The sequence below is a fragment of the Nicotiana tabacum genome, chromosome 1, assembly GCF_000715075.1.
Source record: "Nicotiana tabacum cultivar K326 chromosome 1, ASM71507v2, whole genome shotgun sequence".
Lineage (NCBI taxonomy): Eukaryota > Viridiplantae > Streptophyta > Magnoliopsida > Solanales > Solanaceae > Nicotiana > Nicotiana tabacum.
This window is the reverse complement of record NC_134080.1, coordinates 135,393,862-135,417,793: the sequence shown is the minus strand read 5'-3', so window position 1 is coordinate 135,417,793 and position 23,932 is coordinate 135,393,862. Positions and strand designations below refer to the sequence as shown.

The 23,932-nt window shown below is 41.6% G+C and overlaps 1 protein-coding gene across 4 annotated transcripts in view; it reads right to left on the bottom strand.

Moving 5' to 3' along the window:
• Window positions 1-26: 26 nt before the first annotated feature.
• LOC107803665 (putative protein phosphatase 2C 60) overlaps window positions 27-23,932 on the bottom strand; it is a 53,601-nt gene continuing 29,695 nt past the window's right edge. For all 4 annotated transcript variants that reach the window (XM_075253556.1, XM_075253566.1, XM_075253564.1 and 1 more), the window contains 8 exons: window positions 16,256-16,364; window positions 14,547-14,700; window positions 13,963-14,088; window positions 13,577-13,700; window positions 13,037-13,113; window positions 7,285-7,337; window positions 7,101-7,155; window positions 27-523 (listed from right to left, as the gene is read on the bottom strand). In XM_075253556.1, coding sequence (XP_075109657.1) covers window positions 293-523; window positions 7,101-7,155; window positions 7,285-7,337; window positions 13,037-13,113; window positions 13,577-13,700; window positions 13,963-14,088; window positions 14,547-14,700; window positions 16,256-16,364 — 929 coding nt within the window. In that variant the 3' untranslated portion in view covers window positions 27-292. The remainder of the gene's footprint in view (window positions 524-7,100; window positions 7,156-7,284; window positions 7,338-13,036; window positions 13,114-13,576; window positions 13,701-13,962; window positions 14,089-14,546; window positions 14,701-16,255; window positions 16,365-23,932) is intronic.

Genomic DNA, 23,932 nt, shown 5'->3' with positions numbered 1-23,932 from the left:
CAACCAATGCAACCCCAGAGAGGACCTTGAGGAAAGGTCTCTTTGATACAATTTGTTTCCTTTGTTTCAGAGGCGGGAAAAGGAAACCCCTTTAAGTAACTTGAATAAACAGTTACATGAAAGGATCAAACCTGTGGTCAAGTTACCTATACAAGCCATCCCACTGGTTATAATACAATACCAGTAGCAAGGAAAACAAAATATATATGTGCAGTAGAGATCCACTCGGCACAAAATAATCATGTACAATTGCATACTCAGAAGTATCAGATCAAAACCGGAGAGCTCAGGACTACGAACTCGATTCGCACTCTGCTGGTTTTGTTTCAGTGTTAGCCTCGCCGGAAGCAGGGAGTGTCTCGCTAGAAGCTGGGAGTTTTTCAACTGCAGAAGCCCCAGACTGAAAAGGTTTCTTGAATTGCACCAAAATCATGGTCATGTTGTCACATCCTTCACCTCCAGCAGTAGAAGGTGCCAAACACCTATCGAGAACTCTTTCACAAACTGCAGAAAGCTTGTTTTCCTACAAATCAAACCTCCTCGGTCAGTCTGTATTTTAGTGTATACAGAAGAAGTCTTCACGTATAATTAAAGCCCCAGACTATGCCACGAGAAAGCCAGATCAAACAATAATATCCCCCCCCCCCCCAAAACCCCCACCCCACCCCACCACCCGCCAAGTGCAAAATGGACAAAAGTCTCAAACGGAGAGAAACAGCACACTGATTGAAAAAATTATCATAGACGATGAGATGTCTGCTCATGTATCTGAAATGAAGATGCCACATGATCCAAATGGACTAGGGACTATTTAGCAGGTCTTGGTCTTTGCTGCATCCAGTAATCCAGAACAGACACTATAGTAATTTATAATAGCCCATTGAAGCAGACGAGTAACCAAATACCAGAAATGTCTACTAACAACGAAATTAATGTTCCTTATCCATTCCAAGAATATTGATGATTCAGTTTTGCTTATTACCAGGTAATCACTTGAAAGCAATTGCAACCACTGAGCTCCATCAGTTGGGCGATAAAATATACCAGAATGCATCTCAAAAAAGCAATTAATTCACTCCTACTGAAAATACCATTTCGAAGAAGTGCATGCATGTTTTATTTTGTTGTTTTTATTTGCCATAGGTCTCAAACAAATTATAGTACATCAACACACAAAAAGTTCTGCTACATGGACCTGTACATAAACATAAACATAAGAATAAGTATATAAGCACATTAAATCAGAAGCTTTTGTTCTTTGATCACTATAACAACAACAAAAAAAACCAGTGTAATCCCACAAAGTAAGGTCTGGGTGGGGAGGAAGAGGTAAAGTGTACGCAGACCTTACCCAACACGTAGTAATATCAACAAGATAAGGTGATAGGGAGAAGGGTGATAGAATAATCGAAGCGAAAGGATCAAGATAAGGTAAAAGAAACCTACGGATATGAAGGTATGAAAATAAAAGATTAATACTAATGCTACTGAACATGAAATTGAGACACTCCCGCCTAACTACTAACCTTCTATCTTAATTCCCATTTTACACTCTCCTGTCAACGGTCATGTCCTCAGTAAGCCGAAGGAGCGCCATGTCATGCCTAATCACTCTCCCCAATACTTCCTAGGCATACCTCTATCTCTCCTCAGCCCCACCATGGCCAACCTCTCGCTCCTCCTCACCGGGACATCTACAGGTCCCTTCATTAAGGGATTACTTGCAAATGACTTTTTCCCATTATACACATAGTTCGACTAGTCGCAGCCTTTTGCCACTTTTTATAGCAGAAACTTTATCATGTAAAATGCAAATAACTTTCTCTCTGTTAAAGTTGCTCATTTTGAACTCAGCTAGCATGCATGGAAAACAAAACTATTCCTTTTTCAGGCTTCACTGGTAACAATGCCATTCTTATGTACACAAAGAACCTTCCGGAAATAGGTACCTTCAGACAGTTTTCTTTTAGCAATTTGTTAGTCTTTGGCCATTGATACCTTACAATTTGTTAGAATAGTTATGTAACCCTAATCCCATATGTATTAGGAGTAGGACATGTTATGTATATATATAGGGCTCATTGTATCATGTTTAACATATGAGAATAATATCAATCATATTTTCTCCCGTGCATTCTCACAGGTATCAGAGCTTTAGTGAGAAACCTATCGTTGTGCATCATTCCAGCGACTTCCGGGAAGAAAGACCTCGTCGCCGTGCAATTTTCCGGCGACTTAGAAGGCTGCCCGTAATCACATCAATTTCTATTGGTGTGTGCAAAAAACCAACACCACCACAAGACTCCTCAGGCTCCGGCGACCAAACCCCAGTAAACCCCACCGGAAAACTCACGTACACGCGCCCTCACGCGCCAGAAACTTCCCGACGAGATCTGACCCACGCGCCCCATGCGTCGGCGCGTTAGCACTGTTCCGAGCATTTTTTGAAAAACTTCCAGTAGGTCAGTCGGATCGCCTAGTAATTCCGAGTCTATCCATACCTTTTTCGTTTGATTCCGACCACTTTGAGTTTTTCCGGCGACTACACTGACTTTTTCCGGCAGCTTTTCTGGCAAAACAGTGTTTCCTTCATCTGTTGCAGCGAGTTGTCAGTTGATTCTTTCTGTTATTTGGTGATAATCCAACGATGTCTTTGGGAGTCAATGCTTTCGGGTCTAAAAACCCGGGTTCTGGCAGTTTCGGTGTTATGATTACCTCAGAACCTTTAATGGAGGTTCAAACTACTTAGCTTGGGCTTCGTCTGTCGAGTTGTGGTGTAAAGGTCAAGGAGTTCAAGATCATTTAACAAAAAAGGCTAGCGAAGGTGATTAAAAGGCCAAAACACTTTAGGAGAAGGTCGATGCTCAGTTATGTAGTATCCTGTGGCGATCTATTGATTCCAAGTTGATGCCTTTGTTCCGTCCATTCTAGACATGTTATTTAGTTTGGGAAAAGACTCGTAATTTATACACTAATGACATATCTCGTTTCTATGATGTAATATCGCAAATGACAAACTTGAAGAAACAGGAATTGGACATGTCTACTTACTTGGGACAAGTACAGGCAGTCATGGAAGAATTTGAGACGTTGATGCCAGTTTCTGCTTATTGAAAAGCAACAAGAGCAACGACAGAAGATGTTTCTAGTTCTTACACTCGCTGGACTCCCTAATGACCTTGATTCAGTACGTGACCAGATTTTGGCTAGTCCGACTGTCCCCATAGTAGATGAATTATTCTCTCAATTACTTCGCCTTGCTGCAGCACCAAGTCACCCAGTGAGCTCATCACAGACACTTGACTCATCTGTCCTTGTATCCCAGTCAGTGGACAATCGGGCATCTCAAACTATGGAGAATAGACGAGGAGGAGGTCGTTTTGGAAGATCTAGGCCCAAGTGCTCTTATTGTCATAAACATGGACACACTCGTGACGTGTGTTATTCTTTACATGGTCGCCCACCAAAAATGCTTATGTTGCTCAGACCGAGACTACAGGTAATCAGGGATTTTCTTTATCTGAAGGGGAGTATAATGAGTTCCTTCAATATCGAGCAAGTAAGCAGACATCTCCACAAGTAGCCTTTGTTGCTCAGACTGATACTTCTGTTGCTGGTAATTCTTTTGCTTGTGTTTCCCAGTCTAGTACTCTTGGACAATGGGTTGTGGACTCAGCCGCTTCTGATCATATCTCTGGTAATAGATCACTTTTGTCAAATATTGCGTATTCACAGTCTCTTCCCATTGTTACTTTAGCCAATGAGTCTCAAACTAAAGCAAAAGGTGTTGGACAAGCGAATCCCCTACCCTCTGTCACTCTAGATTTCGTTCTTTGTCCTTGGCTGTCCTTTTACTCTTGCATCTGTTAGTCGTTTGACTCGTGCCCTCCATTGTGGTATATATTTTATTGATGATTCTTTTATTATGCAGGACCGCAGTACGGGACAGACGATTGGAACAGGACTTGAATCAGTAGGCCTTTACTACCTTAACTCACTCAATTCCTCCAAGGCATGTCTAGTTACAGATACTCCGGACCTAATTCACAGACGTTTAGGACACCCAAGTTTATCCAAGCTTCAGAAGATGTGCCTAGTTTGTCTAGTTTATCTACATTAGAATGTGAGTCATGTCAGCTCGGGAAATATACCCGAGCCTCCTTTCCTCGTAGTATTGAGAGTCATGCAGAGTCTGTTTTTTCTTTAGTTCATTCTGATATATGGGGTCCTAGTAGAGTCAATTCAACCTTGGGATTTCGTTATTTTGTTAGTTTCATTGATGATCATTCAAGATGTACTTGGATTTTCTTAATGAAAGATCGTTCTGAGTTGTTTTCTATATTCCAGAATTTTTGTGCCGAAATTAAAAATTAGTTTGGTGTTTCCATTCGCACCTTTCGCAGTGATAATGCCTTAGAATATTTATCCTCTCAATTTCACCAGTTTATGGCTTCTCAAGGAATTATTCATCAGACCTCTTGTCCTTATACCCCTCGGTAAAATGGGGTTGCAGAGAGAAAGAATATGCACATCATTGAGACTGCTCGCACACTTCTCATTGAATCTCATGTTCCGTTGCGTTTTTGGGGCGATGCAGTTCTCACAGCTTGTTATTTGGTTAATCGGATGCCTTCATCTCCCATCCAGAATCAGATTCCGTATGCAGTATTGTTTCCCTAGTCACCCTTATATTCTGTTCCCCCTCGTGTTTTTGGGAGCACTTGTTTCGTTCATAACTTAAGCCCTGGGAAAGATAAGTTAGCTCCTCGTGCTCTCAAGTGTGTCTTCCTTGGTTATTCTCGTGTTCAGAAGGGATATCGTTGTTACTCACCTGATCTTCGGAGGTACTTTATGTCCTCCGACATCACATTTTTTGAGTTAAACCTTTCTTTACCTCTTCTGACCATTCTGACCACCTTGATATATCTGAGGTTTTACTTATACCGACCTTTAAGGAGTCTACTATAGCTCCTCCTTCACCTTCCGCCACAGAAGTCTTACCCATTCCAACCGTTGGGGAGTTTAGTGTGGCTCCTCCTATACTCCCTGCCACAGGAACACCACTCTTGACATATCATCGTCGTCCGCACCCAGCATCAGGCCCAACTGATTCACGTCCTGCACCTGGCCCTGCTTCTACTGCGGACTTGTCTCTTCCTAGTACACCGATTGCACTTCGGAAAGGTATACAGACCACCCTTAATCCTAATCCCCATTATGTCGGTTTAAGTTATCATCGTTTGTCATCACCCTATTATGCTTTTCTATCTTCTTTGTCCTCTGTTTCCATCCCTAAGTCTACAGGTGAAGCATTGTTTCATCCAGGATGGCGACAGGTTATGATTGATGAGATATCTGCTTTACATACGAGTGGTACTTGGGGGCTCGTCCCTCTTCCTTCAGGTAAATCTACTGTTGGTTGTCGTTGGGTGTATGCAGTCAAGGTTGGTCCGGATGGTAAGGTTGATCGTCTTAAGGCTCGTCTTGTTGCCAAGGGATATACTCAGATATTTGAGCTCGATTACAGTGATACCTTCTCTCCTGTGGCTAAGATAGCATCAGTCTGCCTTTTCCTATCCATGGCGACTGTTCCCCATTGGCCACTCTATCAACTGGACATTAAGAATGCTTTTTTACACGGTGACCTTAAGGATGAAGTTTATATGGAGCAACCACCTAGGTTTGTTGCTCAGGGGGAGTCTCGTGGCCTTGTATGTCGCTTGCGCCGGTTACTTTATGGTCTAAAGCAGTTTCCTCGAGCCTGGTTTGGTAAGTTCAGCACAAGTATCCAGGAATTTGGCATGACTCGGAGTGAAGCTGATCACTCTGTATTTTATCGGCATTCTGCTTCGAGTCTCTGTATTTATCTGGTGGTCTATGTTGACGACATTGTTATTACCGGCAATGACCAGGATGGTATTACTAAATTGAAGCAACATCTCTTTCAACACTTTCAGACTAAGGATCTGGGCAAACTAAAGTATTTTCTGGGTATTGAGGTCGCTCAGTCTAGCTCAGGTATTGTGATCTCACAACGGAAGTATGTCTTAGATATTCTTGAGGAGACAGGAATGACAGGTTGTAGACCTGTTGACACTCTGATGGATCCGAATTCTAAACTTCTGCCAGGACGGGGAGCCTCTTAGCGATCCTGCAAGATATAGGCGGTTGGTTGGTAAATTAAAATATCTTACAGTGACGAAACCTAACATTTCCTTTCCTGTGAGTGTTGTGAGTCAGTTTATGGATTCTCCGTGTGATAGTCATTGGGATGCAATTGTTCGCATTCTTCGGTATATAAAATCAGCTCCAGGCAAAGGTTTATTGTTTGAGGATCGAGGCCATGAGCAGATCGTTGGATACTCAGATGCTGATTGGGCAGGATCACCTTTTGATAGACGTTCTACTTTTGGATATTGTGTCTTAGTCGGAGGAAATTTGGTATCTTGGAAGAGCAAGAAACAGAATGTGGTTGCTCGGTCTAGTGCAGAAGTAGAATATCGAGCAATGGCTATGGCGACATGTAAGCTAATTTGGATCAAACAGTTGCTCAAGGAGTTGAAATTTGGTGAGATTAGTCAGATGGGACTTGTGTGTGATAATCAAGCTGCTCTTCATATTGCGTCAAATCCAGTGTTCCATGAGAGAACTAAACACATTGAGATTGACTGTCACTTTGTCAGAGAAAAGATACTCTTAGGAGATTGCTACAAAATTTGTGAAGTCGAATGATCAGCTAGCAGATATTTTCACCAAGTCTCTCACTGGTCCTCGTATTAACTACATATGTAACAAGCTCAGTACATATGATTTATATGCACCAACTTGAGGGAGAGTGTTAGAATAGTTATGTAACCCTAATCCCATATATATTAGGAGTAGGACATGTTATGTATATATATAGGGCTCATTGTATCATGTTTAACATATGAGAATAATATCAATCATATTTTCTCCCGTGCATTCTCACAGAAATCATAAAGACAATGAACTTTATATGACTCAATTATTCCTCTGTTAATAGCTGACTTTCCACAGACAAGAGTTTCATCAAAAGTTAACACCAATGCAAATGATGCAGAAAATGTAGTCAGACTAACCGACTTCAGCTGCTCGTGTATAAAATCCACCAATTGCTGGCTGGACATACAGTCCCTGAGAGGAAACAACCACATGAAAATCAGATATGTGAAATATTTGTTACATATTATCTGAAAATAAGAACATCTAAAAATTCTGTCTTGAGACCTGCTTTCCAAATTAAAAAGAGTCTAGAATGCATACCATATACCATCACAGGCTAGCACAATAAAATTATCATCATCACACAGCTCAACCTAAACAGGGAACAAAGCAATATTAGAACATGTTATCTGAGGAGTATAGGAAAGAAAGGTGCCGAGTGGAATGGGTGGGGGTTGAAGGCAAGCAAGATTCAAGAAAGAAAGAAATCAATTAAGCGTCACTTCCAAAGTATTTGGGGTCGGCCATATGTATAAATCTATGTAGACTATAGACATTCTCCCTCTCTTATCTTAATCGCTCGTAATACCATTGGTTTCACAAAGCCAAAGTCTATTTGCTTTTTCGATTATCAATCTCGACCTCTGAACTTTTAGTATCGACTTCCTCCTTCTTTTAACAAATATAGAATTGCAATATTCCAAAGTTCCATAATATTTTCCAGTCTGCCATCGAGAGGTTTCACCCGTTATCACCAAAAAGTTTGTATCGTATTCAATGAATCCGAAGATACTTTTCAGGTCCTCCCTGATAGTAGCTTAATTTTATCATAGCAGAACATGATAGGATTAGTGGGAATTGAGGGGAATGGATACACTGTAGAAAGCGGTAAGGTCAACAAAACATATGGAGTCAATCTTTTTTCTCACCACTACCCAAAGAGTCTAACTGGATTGGCTTTTTACATGCATTGACCATATTAGTGCCTAATAGAAAGAAGAAGCATGTGATGAAAAGAAGGTACCAATATACAATATACAGAGTGGTGAGCTTTCCCAAAGATTAGGAAAAAGTTGGACAAATGCAAGGAGAATAAACACAGAAAGTCATTCAGCCAAATTTTTCGAATATGAAAAGAGAAAAGAGAGAATTTTTGCTGAATTACTTTATTTTGATGTACAAGAGGGATCCTTATATATAGAAAGTTTGAATTACGATAAAGTGCCGAGGGAGGTTCTGTGGAGATGTTTGGAGGCTAGAGGTGTTCCTGTTGCGTACATTAGGCTACATGTATGATGGAGCTAAAACTCGAGTGAGGATAGTGGGAGTAGGAACACTTCCCCAGTTATGATGGGGTTGCACCAGGGGTCGGCCCTCAGCCCATTTTTATTTGCCTTGGTGATTGACGCACTGACGCGCCACATTCAAGGGAATGTGCCGTGATGTATGTTATTTACATATGACATTGTACTGATTGACGAGATGCGAGGCGGTGTTAACGAGAGGTTAGAGGTTTGGAGGCAAACCCTGGAGTCTAAAGGTTTCAAGTTGAGTGGGACCAAGACAGAATACTTGGAGTGTAAGTTCAGTGGAGCGACTCAAGTAATGGACGAAAACGCGAGGCTTGATTCTCAAGTCATCCCTAAGAGAGAAAGTTTTAAATACCTTAGGCCAGTTATACAAGGGAATTGGGAGATCAACGAGGATGTTACTCACCGTATTGGGGCGGGGTGGATGAAATGGAGGCTAGTTTCCGATGTTTTGTGTGATAAGAATGTGCCACCAAAACTTAAAGGTAAGTTCTATAGAGCGGTAGTCATACCGACTATGTTGTATGGGGCGGAGTGTTAGCCAGTCAAGAACTCCCATGCCCAAAAGATGAAGGTGGCTGAAATGAGGATGCTGAGATGGATATGCGGGCATATCAGGTTAGATAGAATTAGAAATGAAGTTATTCGGGACAAGGTGGGTGTGACCCATGTGGAGGACAAGATGCAGGAGGCGAGACTTAGATGGTTTGGGCATGTGAAGAGGAGAGACATAGATGCTCCGGTGAGGAGGTGTGAGAGGTTGGCCCCGGAGGGTCTAAGAAAAGGTAGAGGCCGGCCGAAGAAGTATGGGGGAGAGGTGATTAGGCATGATATGGCGTTGCTCCAGCTTACCGAGGACATGACCATGGATAAGAAGGTATGAAAGTTGAGAATAAAGGTAAAGATTAGGTAGTCGAGCGTTGTACTTGTCTGTAACAACAACTTTAGTACATGACTTAGTGTCATTTGGGTATTCTTGTATTTCTTGACTTCTGTTATTACTTGTTGTTGCTTTCGTTTCAGCTTTATGATTGCAATACCTAGTGTTAATTTTGTATTTTTGCTTCGTTTATCTGATTGATGTGCTTGTTGTTGCGCTTCTTTTACCTTTCCTAAGCCGACGGTCTACCGAAAACAATCTCTCTGCCTTCTTGAAGGTAGGGGAAGCATGCATACACACTACCCTCTCCAGACCCCACTTGTGGGGTTACACTGGGTTTGTTGTTGTTGTTTTAATAGTAACGTAATCATTAAAGACAGAATACTTAGAGTGCAAGTTCAGTAGGGTGACTCAGGAAATGGACGGAGATACGAGGCTTGACGCACAAGTCATCCCTAGAAGAGGAAGTTTCAAGTACATTAGGGAATGTGGAGATTGACGAGGATGTCACACATCGTATTGGGGCGGGGTGGGTGAAATGGAGGCTCGCTTCCGATGATTGTGTATTAAGAATGTGCCACCAAAACTTAAAGGTAAGTTCTACAGAGCGGTGGTCAGACCGACTATGTTGTACGGGGTTGAGTGTTGGTCAGTCAAGAACTCCCATGTCCAAAAGATGAATGTAGTAGAAATGAGGAAGTTGAGATGGATGTGCGGAGATACCGTGTTGGGTAAAATTAGGAATAAAGATATTCAGGAAAATGTGGGCGTAACCCCTTTAGACTTGAGCATACGCCTTCTTCCTCTATGGATAGGGCGACGTGACACACAATGGATCGGTTAGAAAGGAGAACAAATTGATCGGACAAGATGTGGAAAGCGAGACTTAGATGGTTGGGGCATATAAAGAGGAGAGACATTGATACCCCAGTAAGGAGGAGTGAGAAATTAGCCTTGAAGGGTGTAAGGAGAGGTAGAGATAGGCCCAAAAAGCGAAGCACAAAAAAGCCTTGAAGGGTGTAAGGAGAGGTAGAGACATTGCTCCAACTCAGTGTTTTTGAGAGCGCGAAGCACAAAAAAGCGACAAGGGCTAGCCTCGCTTCAAAAGCGAAGTGCAAAGCGAAGCGCACGCTTTATTAAAGTGAAGCGCAATTCTTAAAAAACATAATGTAAAATTATAAATAATTAAAAACTTCAATTTAAAAACTTAAAAGTAGGTACTAGGTACCACCAAATCATCCACAAACCATAGGACAAGCAAAATCAAAGCTACTAAATTATTAGAATCCACATCTTATTCGCCATATCGCCAAGCCGAATCATCCACAAACCATAGGACAAGCAAAATCAAAGCTACTAAATTACTAGAATCAACATAATCAATAAACTGAAAATACATATAATATATATAATAATTAATTATATAAACTGAAATATACATTTAAAAAATCACATAAACTGAAAATATAACATATATAATAATTAATTTTAATTACTGAAATATACACTAAAAAATCAAATAAACTGAAAAATATAAAATATATAAATTATAAATAATGACAGAAAGAAGTAAAAAAGAGAAGACAAAACTCAGAAGAAGAAAGAAGAAGGAAGAAAGAAGACAGAACTCCAGCGAGTCAGTGACGAAGCAAAAGAAGCAGAAAATAGAACAAGAAGAAGAAAGAAAGAAGAAGAAAATGAGAAAAAAGGAGAAGAAAATTTACCTGGACTGGTCGACTGGAGCTGCGGACTGGTGCTGGTCTGCTGCGATGAAGAAGAGAAAAGAAAGCAGAAACTTTCTGTCCCAAAACCTTAATTTTTTCGATGAAGAAGAGAAAATCGCAGCAATTGGCTTCCGTTATGTCGCGCAGCAATTAGGGGTTTGTTTTGTATAAATTAAAAACAGACCTAATCTTTTTTTTTTTTAAAAAAGGCCCAGCTGCGATTTTTGAACAAAAGCGATCGATTCGTCACTTCACTCGCCTCGTCGCCTCGCCGATCTTTCCTCTGAAGCGTGCGCTTCAACTGTTCGCGTCACCTTAGGCACAGAAAAGCGATGCTCTGTCGCTTCGCGCTTTAAGCGACGAAGCGCGCTCTTTTCAAACACTGCTCCAACTATTCTCCACAAGATTAATAATATCTCTCTTTCTTCTCTCTAACTCGCTCGTTCTTACTGGCTCGAGGCCACTCTTAGCATTTATCAGTTACATACTTGTTCTTCATTTGTTGCTTGGTATTGGTCATAAATAGCCTTGTTAGATCATATCTCAATTGTTATCCCATTCCCGACTATCCCCGATAGCTCAAGCTCGAGCCGGATATCGACCCCGAGGCCCTTCATCGACCAGTCCGAAGCTCGGGCAGCAAGTCTCCCGGTTTGATTACTGCCCCGTCTTGGCTCCTCGTTAAACTTCATATTCTTAGCATCAACTGCTCTACAACTAGCATAAGAATAGATAACGTATTTTTAGAATCCCATTTACAAATTTAATTGTTGTTACCATTTTCACGGTAAACACATACCCTAAGATTTTTTACTCCAAGTCCACCCCACTTCTTTGGGGAAGCAACTGTCTGCCAATTCACTAGATGATACTTTCTAGTTCCATCCGCTGCATCCCAAAGAAAATTCCTTTGAAGTCGCTCCAGTTTTTCTGTGATGCTCACAGGAGCTTGCAACAGGGACAAGTAATAGGTGGGCATACTTGATAAAGCACTTTTAATGAGCACTTCCTTTCCGCCTTTTGACAAGTACCGTTACTGCTAGCCTGCTAATCTTTTTTCAACCCTTTTCACTGGATTCCAAACCGTAGTATCCTTATGCGAAGTGCCTAATGGGAAACGAAGGCAAGCAGTGGGAAGGGAGCCCACCTTACATCTGAGAACATAAGACAAAGCATGGATGTTAGCAACCTCACCCACCGGGAAAATCTCACACTTGCCGAGGTTGATTTTGAGACCTGATACTATCTGAAACCACTGCAGGACCCGCTTCAGTGACATTAAAAGAAGGGCAAAACACACCCGCATACAAGGACTATACCAAGAAGTAGATATATACACGATAGTCTTGATTATTCTAAACTAATATAATCATTAAGAATATTCTGTACAATATAATCAAGACAGATGCCTAGCCCTCCATGATAAATCTCCATAACCATTTGTTATCAGTAGGCTCAATTGAAGACCATTAAATCTCTTACCCACAATCCCCACCACCTTCTAGTTTCTCAAATAATATTTCCTTATCCCCTGTTGAGTCCCATAAGTTGGAGGGTCCAAGGAGAAGTAGGCTGCACAACATATTAACAAACTATCTAAACATTCTTAATGTTTGTTTTCTCCTTTTGAGCCTTACAACACCATTTATATTTACACTAATTACTTAACCAGGATATCAAGAACCGAAAGAAAACAATTGATATATAGAAGAATAAAGAAACTATATCTGATACTGGAATTTATAAACAAGAGGTTAGTATGTTAGAAACAGCCAGTGATTTTGTCACTTGTCATTTCAAACTTGCAAAAAATTGTGCAGAATGAATTACGGTTAAATCTTTCCGGTTGTGTCCATAAGTTAGGGATATTCGAACAGAAATGAGACAGAAACTTTACTTCATAAAACTGCACTTAAACATCCCAGAAAATGTACATTATGATTTTCAAGAGTATAATTAAAGGGATAACGGAAGGTAGCCTAGAGGCACATGTCAAGACAAAGCTGAAATTTAGTGGCTTGTTGCTTCTTGGCCCCAAAAAGAGTAAAATATGTTGCCAAACCAAACAAGAGAAATTGGATCTAGCTTTCTTGAAAAACAGCCATGTCTCAAAGTTATCATAAAACAAATTGCGTGATATATGAACTGAAGGAACATACAGTGTTTATATCTGGATTGGCAGTTACAATTTGCTTCTCAGCAGGCAAAAACTTGTTCTGCTTGAATTCCATGTCACCTGCAATTAAGTTCAAAGTTTGCTAATTATCTTATAAAACAGATGGTTCCTTCTTTGCCATCTATTCCAAGTAACCAAAACATTTCTAGTTTTGAAAATTGTATCAGTTATATTTCATCTTCCGTTACAGTCATCAATTAGTTATCAATAATTTTATTTTTTTTATTACCGAGAAATGGATAATGTGCCAGCCCCTATACCCTTCTCCATTTATATACCATGATTTTGCTTACAGCAGGGTTCAAATCCGTGGCGTGCAGCTAATCCAACATCACGTTCTACAAGCTTATCACTAGACCAAAGCCCAAGGGGCTTACTTATAAAAATTCTTATTGCTTATTATTCAGTCCTAATAACAAACTAGCAATCTCTATATATTCCACTAGTGAAGTGTTAAATGCATTTGCATGACTACTAGCTTTTTAATAGATTATTAAAGGTCCACAGCAAACGGGAATAATACCTATAGCTCTTGCAAGGTTTAGACTACCATTCACACGTCCTGCATGAATAAAACCACCAGCTTTTAAAATTCTCTCTCTCTCAACCTCAAGATCAGGTTTATGATCCCTCGATAAATTGTATGCCTGCAAAGAAAAAGACGTATTGGATATCCATTCTTTAATTTCAGGCTAAGGTTTAAACAGAAAAATCTAACATAACATCCTCATGATAATATACGCATGCATATCGGGGGCCACGACACTATGGCCCAGCTATAGCAAGTCCAGAGACATAGCATGCCGGACCCCTAGTAAGAAAACAACTTTGGACACAAAAAAAAAAAAAAAAAAACACTGCCAAGGAGAAGAATCATTCTACCATATTATCTAAATGATGGCAAATTACCTGGCCCTTCCTTGAAATTACACAGCGAGAGTCACCAGCATTTGAAACAATGAGTTGGTTCTCTCTCATGATTGCAACACAAGCCGTACATCCAGAAGTAGGCCCAGAAAAATCAGAGTGAGGCCCCTGATATCAATATAACACACACTTAGACACAATCCAATTAAACAATGTCTACAACAACAGTAATGTGCAGGTGAGGCGAGGTGTCATACTAAAGGACAATATAAGTATGTATAATTTTGAAGGGAAAAATCTTTCTACAGCAGTTTTGCCCCATTTTAAAAAGCAGAAGTATTCAGTACAAGCATTCACTTATTAAACAGGATCAACTTTGATGCAAGGTTCCAACTTCTTAGTTTAACGTGAGTATTCATTGAGAAACTTCCTTTCCTTCTAAAAGCAAGAAGCACTGGTAAGAGTACAGAAGCCCGCGAAAGTTGGATTGGAAAGCTTTGTATATTCTCAATTAAATACCCCAATTTCCATTTCAAAATGGTTTTATCAACTGAAAAGACAAAAAAGAGACAACGGCATATTATTTTATCTCATTTTAACTCAATATTCTGAGGCACAGCAAGTACCTCCTCAAATGCCCAATCATCAACATGGTTGTTTCCATCACCATTTTTTGGAGACCAAATAAGACCCTCTATCATACCCGTGAACTTGTTCAATTTATCCCCTAGTGCAGCCAGCTCCCTCCATCCTCTCTGACCACGCATCATCTCGTCCATTCTGCAACAGGATCAGAACAAAACAAAGTCTCACAACGTACTTCAGAAGCACAAAAAGCAACTAGTGATTTCATAGTGCAACAGGCATCCATGCAAACCTAGCAAAAAATTAGGGCACAATTGAAGAAAAGATCTACATAGGCGATATCATTTAGTTGGGATTAAGTTTTAGTCATGTGAGTACGTTTTACTTTTACTAGTCCTTAGGAATGCGCGTTGCACGTCTATCCCATATAAATAGTACAAAATTGAAAAAATTATATCGTTTTGTACATAGATAGTAAAACACTTTGAATCATGATTGCATTATAAGAAAAGGAGTGCACTTAAAAATCATAACAATCCAAATACGTAAGCTAAGAAAAATAGGAGAAGATAAAATATAAGAACTGTAAATGTTAGCTACAATAAATTATTATACATATGGGAAGTTAAAGAGCTTAACTTTGTAAAGCGAAGAACTTGGATGCATGTACCTTAATAAATTCTTTGATAATCCCAAGTCAAATTTAATGTTACAAAACTAACTTCTGTTATTAATACTGAAGATATTATTAATATAACTTTTAAGGGCATAAAAGTTCAATAATATTATAGGATCATTTTGGTCTTTCACATTCAACTTTTGATCTTTCACATTCAACTTTTGATCTTCATGCTTATAATATAGTATGACATGAAGTGGGTGACAACAAGTGTCATTAAGGGTAAATGGAGATGACAAGATTAAATAGTTTCCAAAATATAGAAATGTCACAATTTGTTGAGACATACTAAAAATTAAAGTATGCCACATAAAATGGGATGGAACGAGTACTAACCAAATTCCGTAGTATGACACTATAATGCCACATCAGTCTTTTCAATTTTTTTTTGGAAATGTCAAGGATTTGTTACGATAATAATAAGCACCATCAGAGTACCCATACACAGGGACGGAGCTTAGTAGGTACGGGTTCGGCCGGACGTAGTAACTTTTGCTTATATATTGTATTTATATTAAATAATTATTACATATGTATAAATATTCAATTGTGAACCCAGTAACTAAGACGAGCTATGGGTTCTGTGGCAAATTCAGAACCCATAAACTTCAAATCCTGGCTCCGCCTCTGGTCATACAAGCTTTCAACTAGTGGGAAAAGAAATATAAGGAATAAAATGCGCGAAACAGGACTTAACATATCATCCATCAAATACAATACATTAAGTTATTAACATAGCCAGCAACAATTCAAGAAATTCAGTCCGAACAGAAGTGAATTATTCAATAATAGGGATTTCAGTTTTCAACCAGAATTTATGAAATGCATAGAGCAAACACAGTGTATATCGGTCAAAGTTGAAAATTACAACAAAGCAATGGAACACCACTAACATTAACTACTATTAGTGGCTACTGGGAAAGGGCTCGTGGAAAATACATATAGAATCAGAACTCTGTTTAAACAATTAAAACATTAAAAGAAGTAATAATTAAACACTAAGAGACAGCTATAAGAGTTCTCAGGATGTTGTATAGTCAATTATAGAGCTCAAAACCTCAAGCAATTAACCTGAAAAAGGCTTTCTGGACTGAAGTTCCTATGTCACCATGTAAATATGCTTCATACTTGAGCACTTGTTGATGTAGATACTTGGCACAGAATTTAGCAACAACTTTACCTGTAGTTTATCAATGGTTCAGTTATATTAACAGATCAGGAAGTAGCATAGTGGTTGTTTAAAACATTCTTCAAGATGCATGTTTATAGTGGCAACTTTATCTTTCCAGAGCAGGAAAAGTTTGATTAAAGTGTCTGCTGTTTAATAAGCATGAATTAGAATTTGGATTAGAATTGACACTTTCGGGGCTATTGAAGCTTTTTAGTAACCTCTATCCCAGGAATTAACTCAAGCATTCCAAATCAAATATATTGTTGTTACATTCCTAAACCACCATATAAAACAAAGGAATAGGGAGTGGGAGGCAGGCAACTTAGAGGGCAACAGAAAATAGGATTATAAGACTTCTGTTGTCCTAATCAACTTGGTATTGAGCAAAACACCATTATTTCAAGCAAGGATCTCAGATTGCTCAAAGTTGTCCTCAAAAAACATTTTATTACTTTCCATAAGTTGAATCATCATACGATCATGTCTCTACACAAGAATTTGGCTAAATAAGCAACATCATCTCCAAGGAAATTGGGAGCTGCAAAATCAACCAACAAAGAGCCATAATCACATATATCCACACCCAATCTTTGTGATGATCCAAAAGGTCATCACTTGTGTTGCAATGGAATTCTACATTTCGAGGCCTTAAAAACCTCCCTTAGCACCACCTTGATTTGCGTGCGCAGTCCGGACGCGTAGCCGGAAAGCTTAAATGTGAAAATCTGTGAAAAATGATAAGTTTTGACTGTAAAATAAATAAATTTGACTTCGGTCAACATTTTGGGTAAACAGACCCGGACCCGTGATTTGATGGTCCTGGAGGGTCCGTAGGAAAATATGGGACTTGGGCGTATGCCCGGAATCAGATTCCGAGGTCCCAAACCCGAGAAATGAATTTTTTAAAGAAAATTACTTTTTTAAATAGTTTAAAGAAATTTGAAATGAAATTTGCTTAGAACATGGTGGTATCGGGCCCGTATTATGGTTCCGGCGTCCGGTATAGGTCTAATATATGATTTAAGACATTTCTATGGAATTTGGTGAAAAACGGATGTCATATGACGTCATTCGGACTTAAATCGCAAAATTGATGTTTAAAGAAGTTTTGAGAAAATTTCATTGATCTCGAGATTTAATTTGATGTTCATGATGTTATTTTGATGATTTGATTACACGAATAAGTCCGTACAATGTTTCTGAGGTTTTGTGTGTGCTTGGTTTGAAGTTCCGAGGGCTCGGGTGAGTTTCGGGTAGGTTCCGGGGTGTCTTAGGCTTAAAAACTGAGCTGTTGCAGGCTCAGAGAGGTGGAGTACCTCTGAACAGGCCAATGCGGTCTGCACGATATGGACTGCTGCCGCGGAGAGGCCTGTGCGGCCGCACTAGTTTTGGTGCGGTCCGCGGTGAAGAACAATTCACTGGTCCGACTTCGGAAGCCTATATCTTTTGATCTACAAGGAATTTTGAGATGATTCAAAAACGAAAGTTGTAGCCTTTCGTGTCTAGTTTCCAGAAAGGTAAAGAAATCACAATTTGGACATCTGTAGAGAAAGTTATGGCCAAAATACTAAGACTTGTCACTGCAGAACACAGGAAACCTGTGCGGCCGCAGTTGATTTTGTGCGGTCCGCACAGGGCATCTGAGGGCAGTATATTTAGACGGGATTTTCAGTTATTTTTCATTTTTTTAAGACCCCAAAAACATAAGAGGCGATTTTTCAAACAACCTTTCTTCTCCAAATCAATTGTAAGTCGTTTTTAACTAGTTTTCTTCAATCATTAACATCTTTTAACATGATTTCAACTTCAAATCAATGATTTTCATGGGGGAAATTGGGTGTTTTGGGTAGAACCTAGGTTTTTCAAAAATTGGGGATTTGGACCTCGATTTGAGGTCCGATTTCAAAACAAATTACATATTTGAGCTCGTGAGGGAATGGGTAATCGGGTTTTGGTTCGAACCTCGGGTTTTGACCATGTGGGCCCGGGGGCGATTTTGACTTTTTGGGTAAAACTTTGGAAAACTCATTTTCATGCATTCAAATTGATTCATTTAGCGTTTATTGATGTACTTAAGTAACTTGTAGCTAGATACGAGCGAATTGGCGGAGGAATCAAGGGGTAAAGCTATAATTGAAACTTGAGTTGTGTTCGAGGCATCGAGGTAAGTGTTCGGTCTAACCTTAGCTTGAGGGATTAGGAGTTGAGTCCTATTTGTTAATTGCTTCTTGTTGAGTACGACGAATAGGCATGGTGACGGGTATCTATACGTTGGAGTCGAGCATGACCGTGAGTCTTAAATTGATAGTTGTTGTGTTCTTAAATGTTACTACGGATGCTTTAATTGATGATTCTCGATATTGAGCAAAGATTTAGTTTATTCTCGTGGATTTTATTTATGATTGAGTATTGGTATTAATTGAGCTGGGTAGAAGTTGAGTTAGGATTGGTTATAGCTGATTCTCCCTTGCTGGGATGCTTGTTTCGATATTGTTGCTCCCTTGCCGGGAAGTTATTATATTGCTTTTGTTCCCTTGCCGGGATTCCTTGTGATTTTGTGTTGGCTTGTAAATGGGAGCGGGTGGTACGCCTACCACGAGATTTAATGAAATGGGAGCGGGTGGTACGCCTACCACAAGATATGATGAAATGGGAGCGGATGGTACGCCTCCCACAAGATATGATGAAATGGGAGCGGGTGGTACGCCTACCACAAAATATGATGAAATGGGAGCGGGTGGTACGCCTACCACAAGATATAATGAAATGAGAGCGCGTGGTAAGCATACCACAAGATATGATGAAATGGGATCGGGTTGCACGCCTGCAACAAGATGTAAACTAAAAGTGAAATTTGCCTTTATTTTCCTTATCCTTGTTAGAAGTTAAATTTTGGTTTCCTTATAATTTTATTGAGATTCTGCCTTATCTGTTATTCCCCGAAGCATGTTTCCCCTCCCCAGTTTTAATTGTTTGTTTCCGTTTATCTTTCCGCTGTATATATATATATAACTGCACAGGTTTATTTGGAGTCTGGTCCTAGCCTCGTCACTACCTCGTCGGGGTTAGGCCAGACACTTACCAGCACATGAGGTCGGTTGTGCTGATGCTACACTCTTCACTTATGTGAAGCGATAGGAGCAGCGCTTGGTCAGCAGCGGTAGGGGAGCCAGCCTTCAGTCCACCGAGACACCGAGGTAGCCCTGCAGGCGTCCGCAGGACCGGCGTCTCTTCTATCCATTTAGATGTTCTGTTTTCTTTTGTATCCAAGACAGACTATATTTCCTTTTTCAGACACTTGTATGTAGCATTCCTAGACAGTCCGTGAATGTTGTGACACCAGTTTCTGGGTAGAGATATATGTTGGATTTTTATTCGTATCGGTTTTGGTATAATATTTATCTAAGTCTTCCGCTTAAATTTCATCTTTCGTCATTATTTAAATGCTGATTACTTGCTAATTTAATTGGTTAAAAAGGCTAAAATGAAAGAGGTTGAATTTTCCGCATTTCGTGGCTTGCCTAGCTTCTATGAGTAGGCGTCATCACGACTCCCAAGGGTGGGAAATCCGGGACGTGCCAAGTTGGTATTAGAGCTCTAGGTTACATAGGTCTCACAATTCACAGACAAGCTCAGTAGAGTCTGAGGGATCGGTACGGAGACATCTGTATTTATCCCCCAGAGGCTACTGGGTTAGGAAAAACTTCACATTCGTTCTTTTTTGTCGTGCGGTTTGTTTCTCAATGCTAATTGAATTTCTACTCTGTTCTTTCGCAGATGGCGAAAACACGCGCTTCCTCATCCACCACTCAGCAGTCCGAGCCCCCAGCAGCAGCTTCCACGAGGGTCACAGGGCGAGGCCGTGCTAGAGGCTGAGGTAGGGGCGGAGCTCAGCCCCGAGCAGCAGCACCAGTGACGAAACCTCAGGTTGATTTTGATGAGGAGGTTTCGGCCCCAGCAGTTCCGGTGGGCCCAGCTCAGGTCCCAGAGGGGTTTATTGCTACCCCAGTTCTTCAGGATGCTCTGGTCCGATTAGTGGGCCTCATGGAGAGTGTCACCCGGGCAGGCTTGCTTCCTATAGCACCAGCCGTCTCTCAGGCTGGAGAAGGGGCCCAGACTCCTGCTACTCGCACTCCGGGGCAGGTAGCTCCCCAGATTCAGACTCCAGCGGTTCAGCCAGTTGGAGCAATTTAGCCGGGTGTGGTAGCTCAGACCGGCGATGGAGCGGCTATGTCTACCGATGCTTTGTGGAGGCTGGATGGGTTCACCAAGCTCTTCACTTCTACTTTCAGCGGTGCATCTACTGAGGATCCCCAGGATTACCTAGACAACTGCCACGAGGTTCTCAGGAACATGGGTATTGTTGAGACCAATGGGGTCGATTTTGCTACGTTTCGCTTGTCTGGATCCACCAAGACTTGGTGGAGGGATTATTGTTTAGCTAGACCAGCCGGATCGTCAGCCTTGACTTGGGAGCAGTTCACACAGCTATTTCTGGAGAAGTTTCTCCCCATTACTCAGAGAGAGGCCTATCGGAGGCAGTTTGAGCGCCCCCAGCAGGGTTCCATGACTGTTACCCAGTATGAGACCAGGTTCATCGACTTAGCTCGCCATGCTCTTGTCATACTACCAACTGAGAGAGAGAGGGTGAGGAGGTTTATTGATGGTCTTATTCAGCCGATTCGTCTTCAGATGGCTAGGGAGACTGGGAGTGAGATATCTTTCCAGGAGGCGGCCAATGTGACCAGGAGAGTGGAGATGGTCCTGCCATAGGGAGGTGGTCATGGGTCGGATAAGAGGCCCCGTCATACAGGCAGATTCAGTGGTAACTCGTCTGGAGGTAGAGACCATCCCCTAGGTCTTTCTAGTCAGCACTCCGGGTTTCTCACGGTGCGTCAGGTAGCCGTGGTCCTCAGATACAGTATTCTGATCAGCAGTCCTACAGTGCGCCACCAACACCTATCAGTGCACTACCGCTTCAAAGTTTCCAAGGTCGTCAGCCCCAGCAGCCGAGGGCTTGTTTTACTTGTGGCGACACGAGGCACATTGCTAGGTATTGCCCTCGAGCTTCGAGCAGTTCTCCGCATCAGGGTTCCCGCGCTATGGTTCAGGCACCAGGTGTCCCACAGGCCACCCAGCCAGCTAGAGGTGGGGGTAGAGGTGCTAGAGGTGGAGGTAGAGATGCTAGAGGTGAAGCTCAGGCCGCTAGAGGTGGAGGCTAGCCAGCTGCAGGCCGTCCCAGAGATGTAGTTCAGGGTGGTGGGGCCCAGCCCCGATGTTATGCTCTCCCAGCCAAGCCCGAGGCTGAGGCTTTAGATGCAGTTATTACAGGTATGGTTCTGGTTTGTGATAGAGATGCTTCAGTGTTGTTTGATCCGGGGTCTACATACTCGTATGTGTCATCTTATTTTGCACCGTATTTGATTATGCCTAGTGATTCATTGAGCGTTCCTGTTTATGTGTCTACACCGGTGGGTGATTCTATTGTGGTCGATCGAGTCCATCGTTCTTGTGTTGTGGTGATTGGGGGTCTTGAGACTCGTGTAGATTTGTTGCTTTTAGATATGGTCGATTTCGATGTTATATTGGGGATGGACTGGTTATCACCTTACCACGCTATCTTGGATTGCCATGCCAAGACTATGACCTTAGCTTTACCGGGTATGCCGCATTTAGAGTGGAGAGGGACTCCTGGTCATTCTACCCGCAGTGTTATCTCGTATGTGAAGGCTCGGCGTATGATCGAGAAGGGGTGTTTGGCCTATTTGGCATATGTTCGCGATTCCAGTGTTAGAGGTTTCATCAATTGATTCTGTGCCCGTTGTTCGTGAGTTCCCTGAGGTATTCCCTTCAGACCTGCCGGGTATGCCACCCAACAGGGATATTGACTTTTGCATTGATTTGGATCCGGGCACTCAGCCCATTTCTATCCGCCATATCGTAGGGCCCCACCTGAGTTGAAAGAGTTGAAGGAACAGTTGCAAGACTTGCTTGAGAAGGGTTTCATTAGACCCAGTGTTTCGCCTTGGAGTGCGTCGGTGTTGTTTGTTAAGAAGAAGGATGGGTCGATGAGAATGTGTATTGATTACCGACAGTTGAACAAAGTTACAATCAAGAATAAGTATCCATTGCCGAGGATTGATGATTTGTTTGATCAGCTTCAGGGTGCCAAGGTATTTTCAAAGATTGACTTGAGATCTGGCTACCAACAGTTGAGGATTAGGGCATCCGATGTCCCTAAGACAGCTTTCCGCACTCGGTACGGGCATTATGAATTCTTGGTTATGTCATTCGGGTTGACAAATGCCCCGGCAACTTTTATGGATTTGATGAACCGAGTGTTCAAGCCTTATTTGGATTCGTTCGTGATAGTCTTCATTGATGATATTTTGATATATTCCCGCAGCCGGGAGGAGCACGAGCAGCATCTCAGAGTGGTTCTTCAGACTCTGAGGGATAGTCAGCTATATGCTAAGTTCTCGAAGTGTGAGTTCTGGCTGAGTTCAGTTGCATTCCTGGGTCATGTTGTATCAGCAGAGGGTATTCAGGTGGATCCGAAGAAGATTGAGGCGGTCAAGAACTGGCCTAGACCAGCATCAGCTACAGAGATTCAGAGTTTCTTGGGATTGGCAGGCTACTACCGTCGGTTCGTGGAGGGGTTTTCATCCATTGCAGCCCCGATGACCAGTTTGACCCAGAAGGGTGCCCAGTTCAGATGGTCGGACGAGTGTGAGGCGAGCTTTCAGAAGCTCAAGACAGCTCTGACTACGGCACTGGTGTTGGTTTTGCCCACAGGTTCAGGACCTTATACAATTTATTGTGATGCATCACGTATTGAACTTGGGGTAGTGTTGAAGCAGGAGGGCAGGGTCATTGCCTATGCTTCACAGCAGTTGAAGATTCATGAGAAGAACTATCCGGTTCATGATTTGGAGTTGGCAGCCATTGTTCACGTATTGAAGATTTGGAGGCATTATCTGTATGGCGTGGCATGTGAGGTGTTCACGAATCACAAGAGTCTTCAGTATTTGTTCAAGCAAAAGGAGTTGAATTTGAGGCAGAGGAGGTGGTTGGAGTTGTTGAAGGATTATGATATCACTATCTTATATCACCCGGGAAAGGCCAATGTGGTGGCCGATGCCTTGAGTAGGAAGTTAGCCAGTATGGGCAGTCTTGCTTATATTCCGGTCGGTGAGAGGCAGCTTGCTTTGGATGTTCAGGCCTTGGCCAATTGGTTCGTGAGGTTGGATATTTCTGAGCCTAGTCGGGTATTAGCTTGCACGGTCGCTCGTTCTTCTTTATTGGAGCGTATCCGTGATCGGCAATATGATGATCCCCATTTGTGTGTCCTTAGAGACACGGTGCAGCGCGGAGGTGCCAAGCAAGTTACCTTAGATGATGATGGAGTTTTGAGATTGCAGGGTCGAGTGTGTGTGCCAAATGTGGATGGGCTTCGGGAGTTGATTTTAGAGGAGGCCCATAGCTCCCGGTACTCTATTCATCCGGGCGCCGCGAAGATGTATCAGGATTTGCGGCAGCATTATTGGTGGAACAAAATGAAGAAGGATATTGTTGCA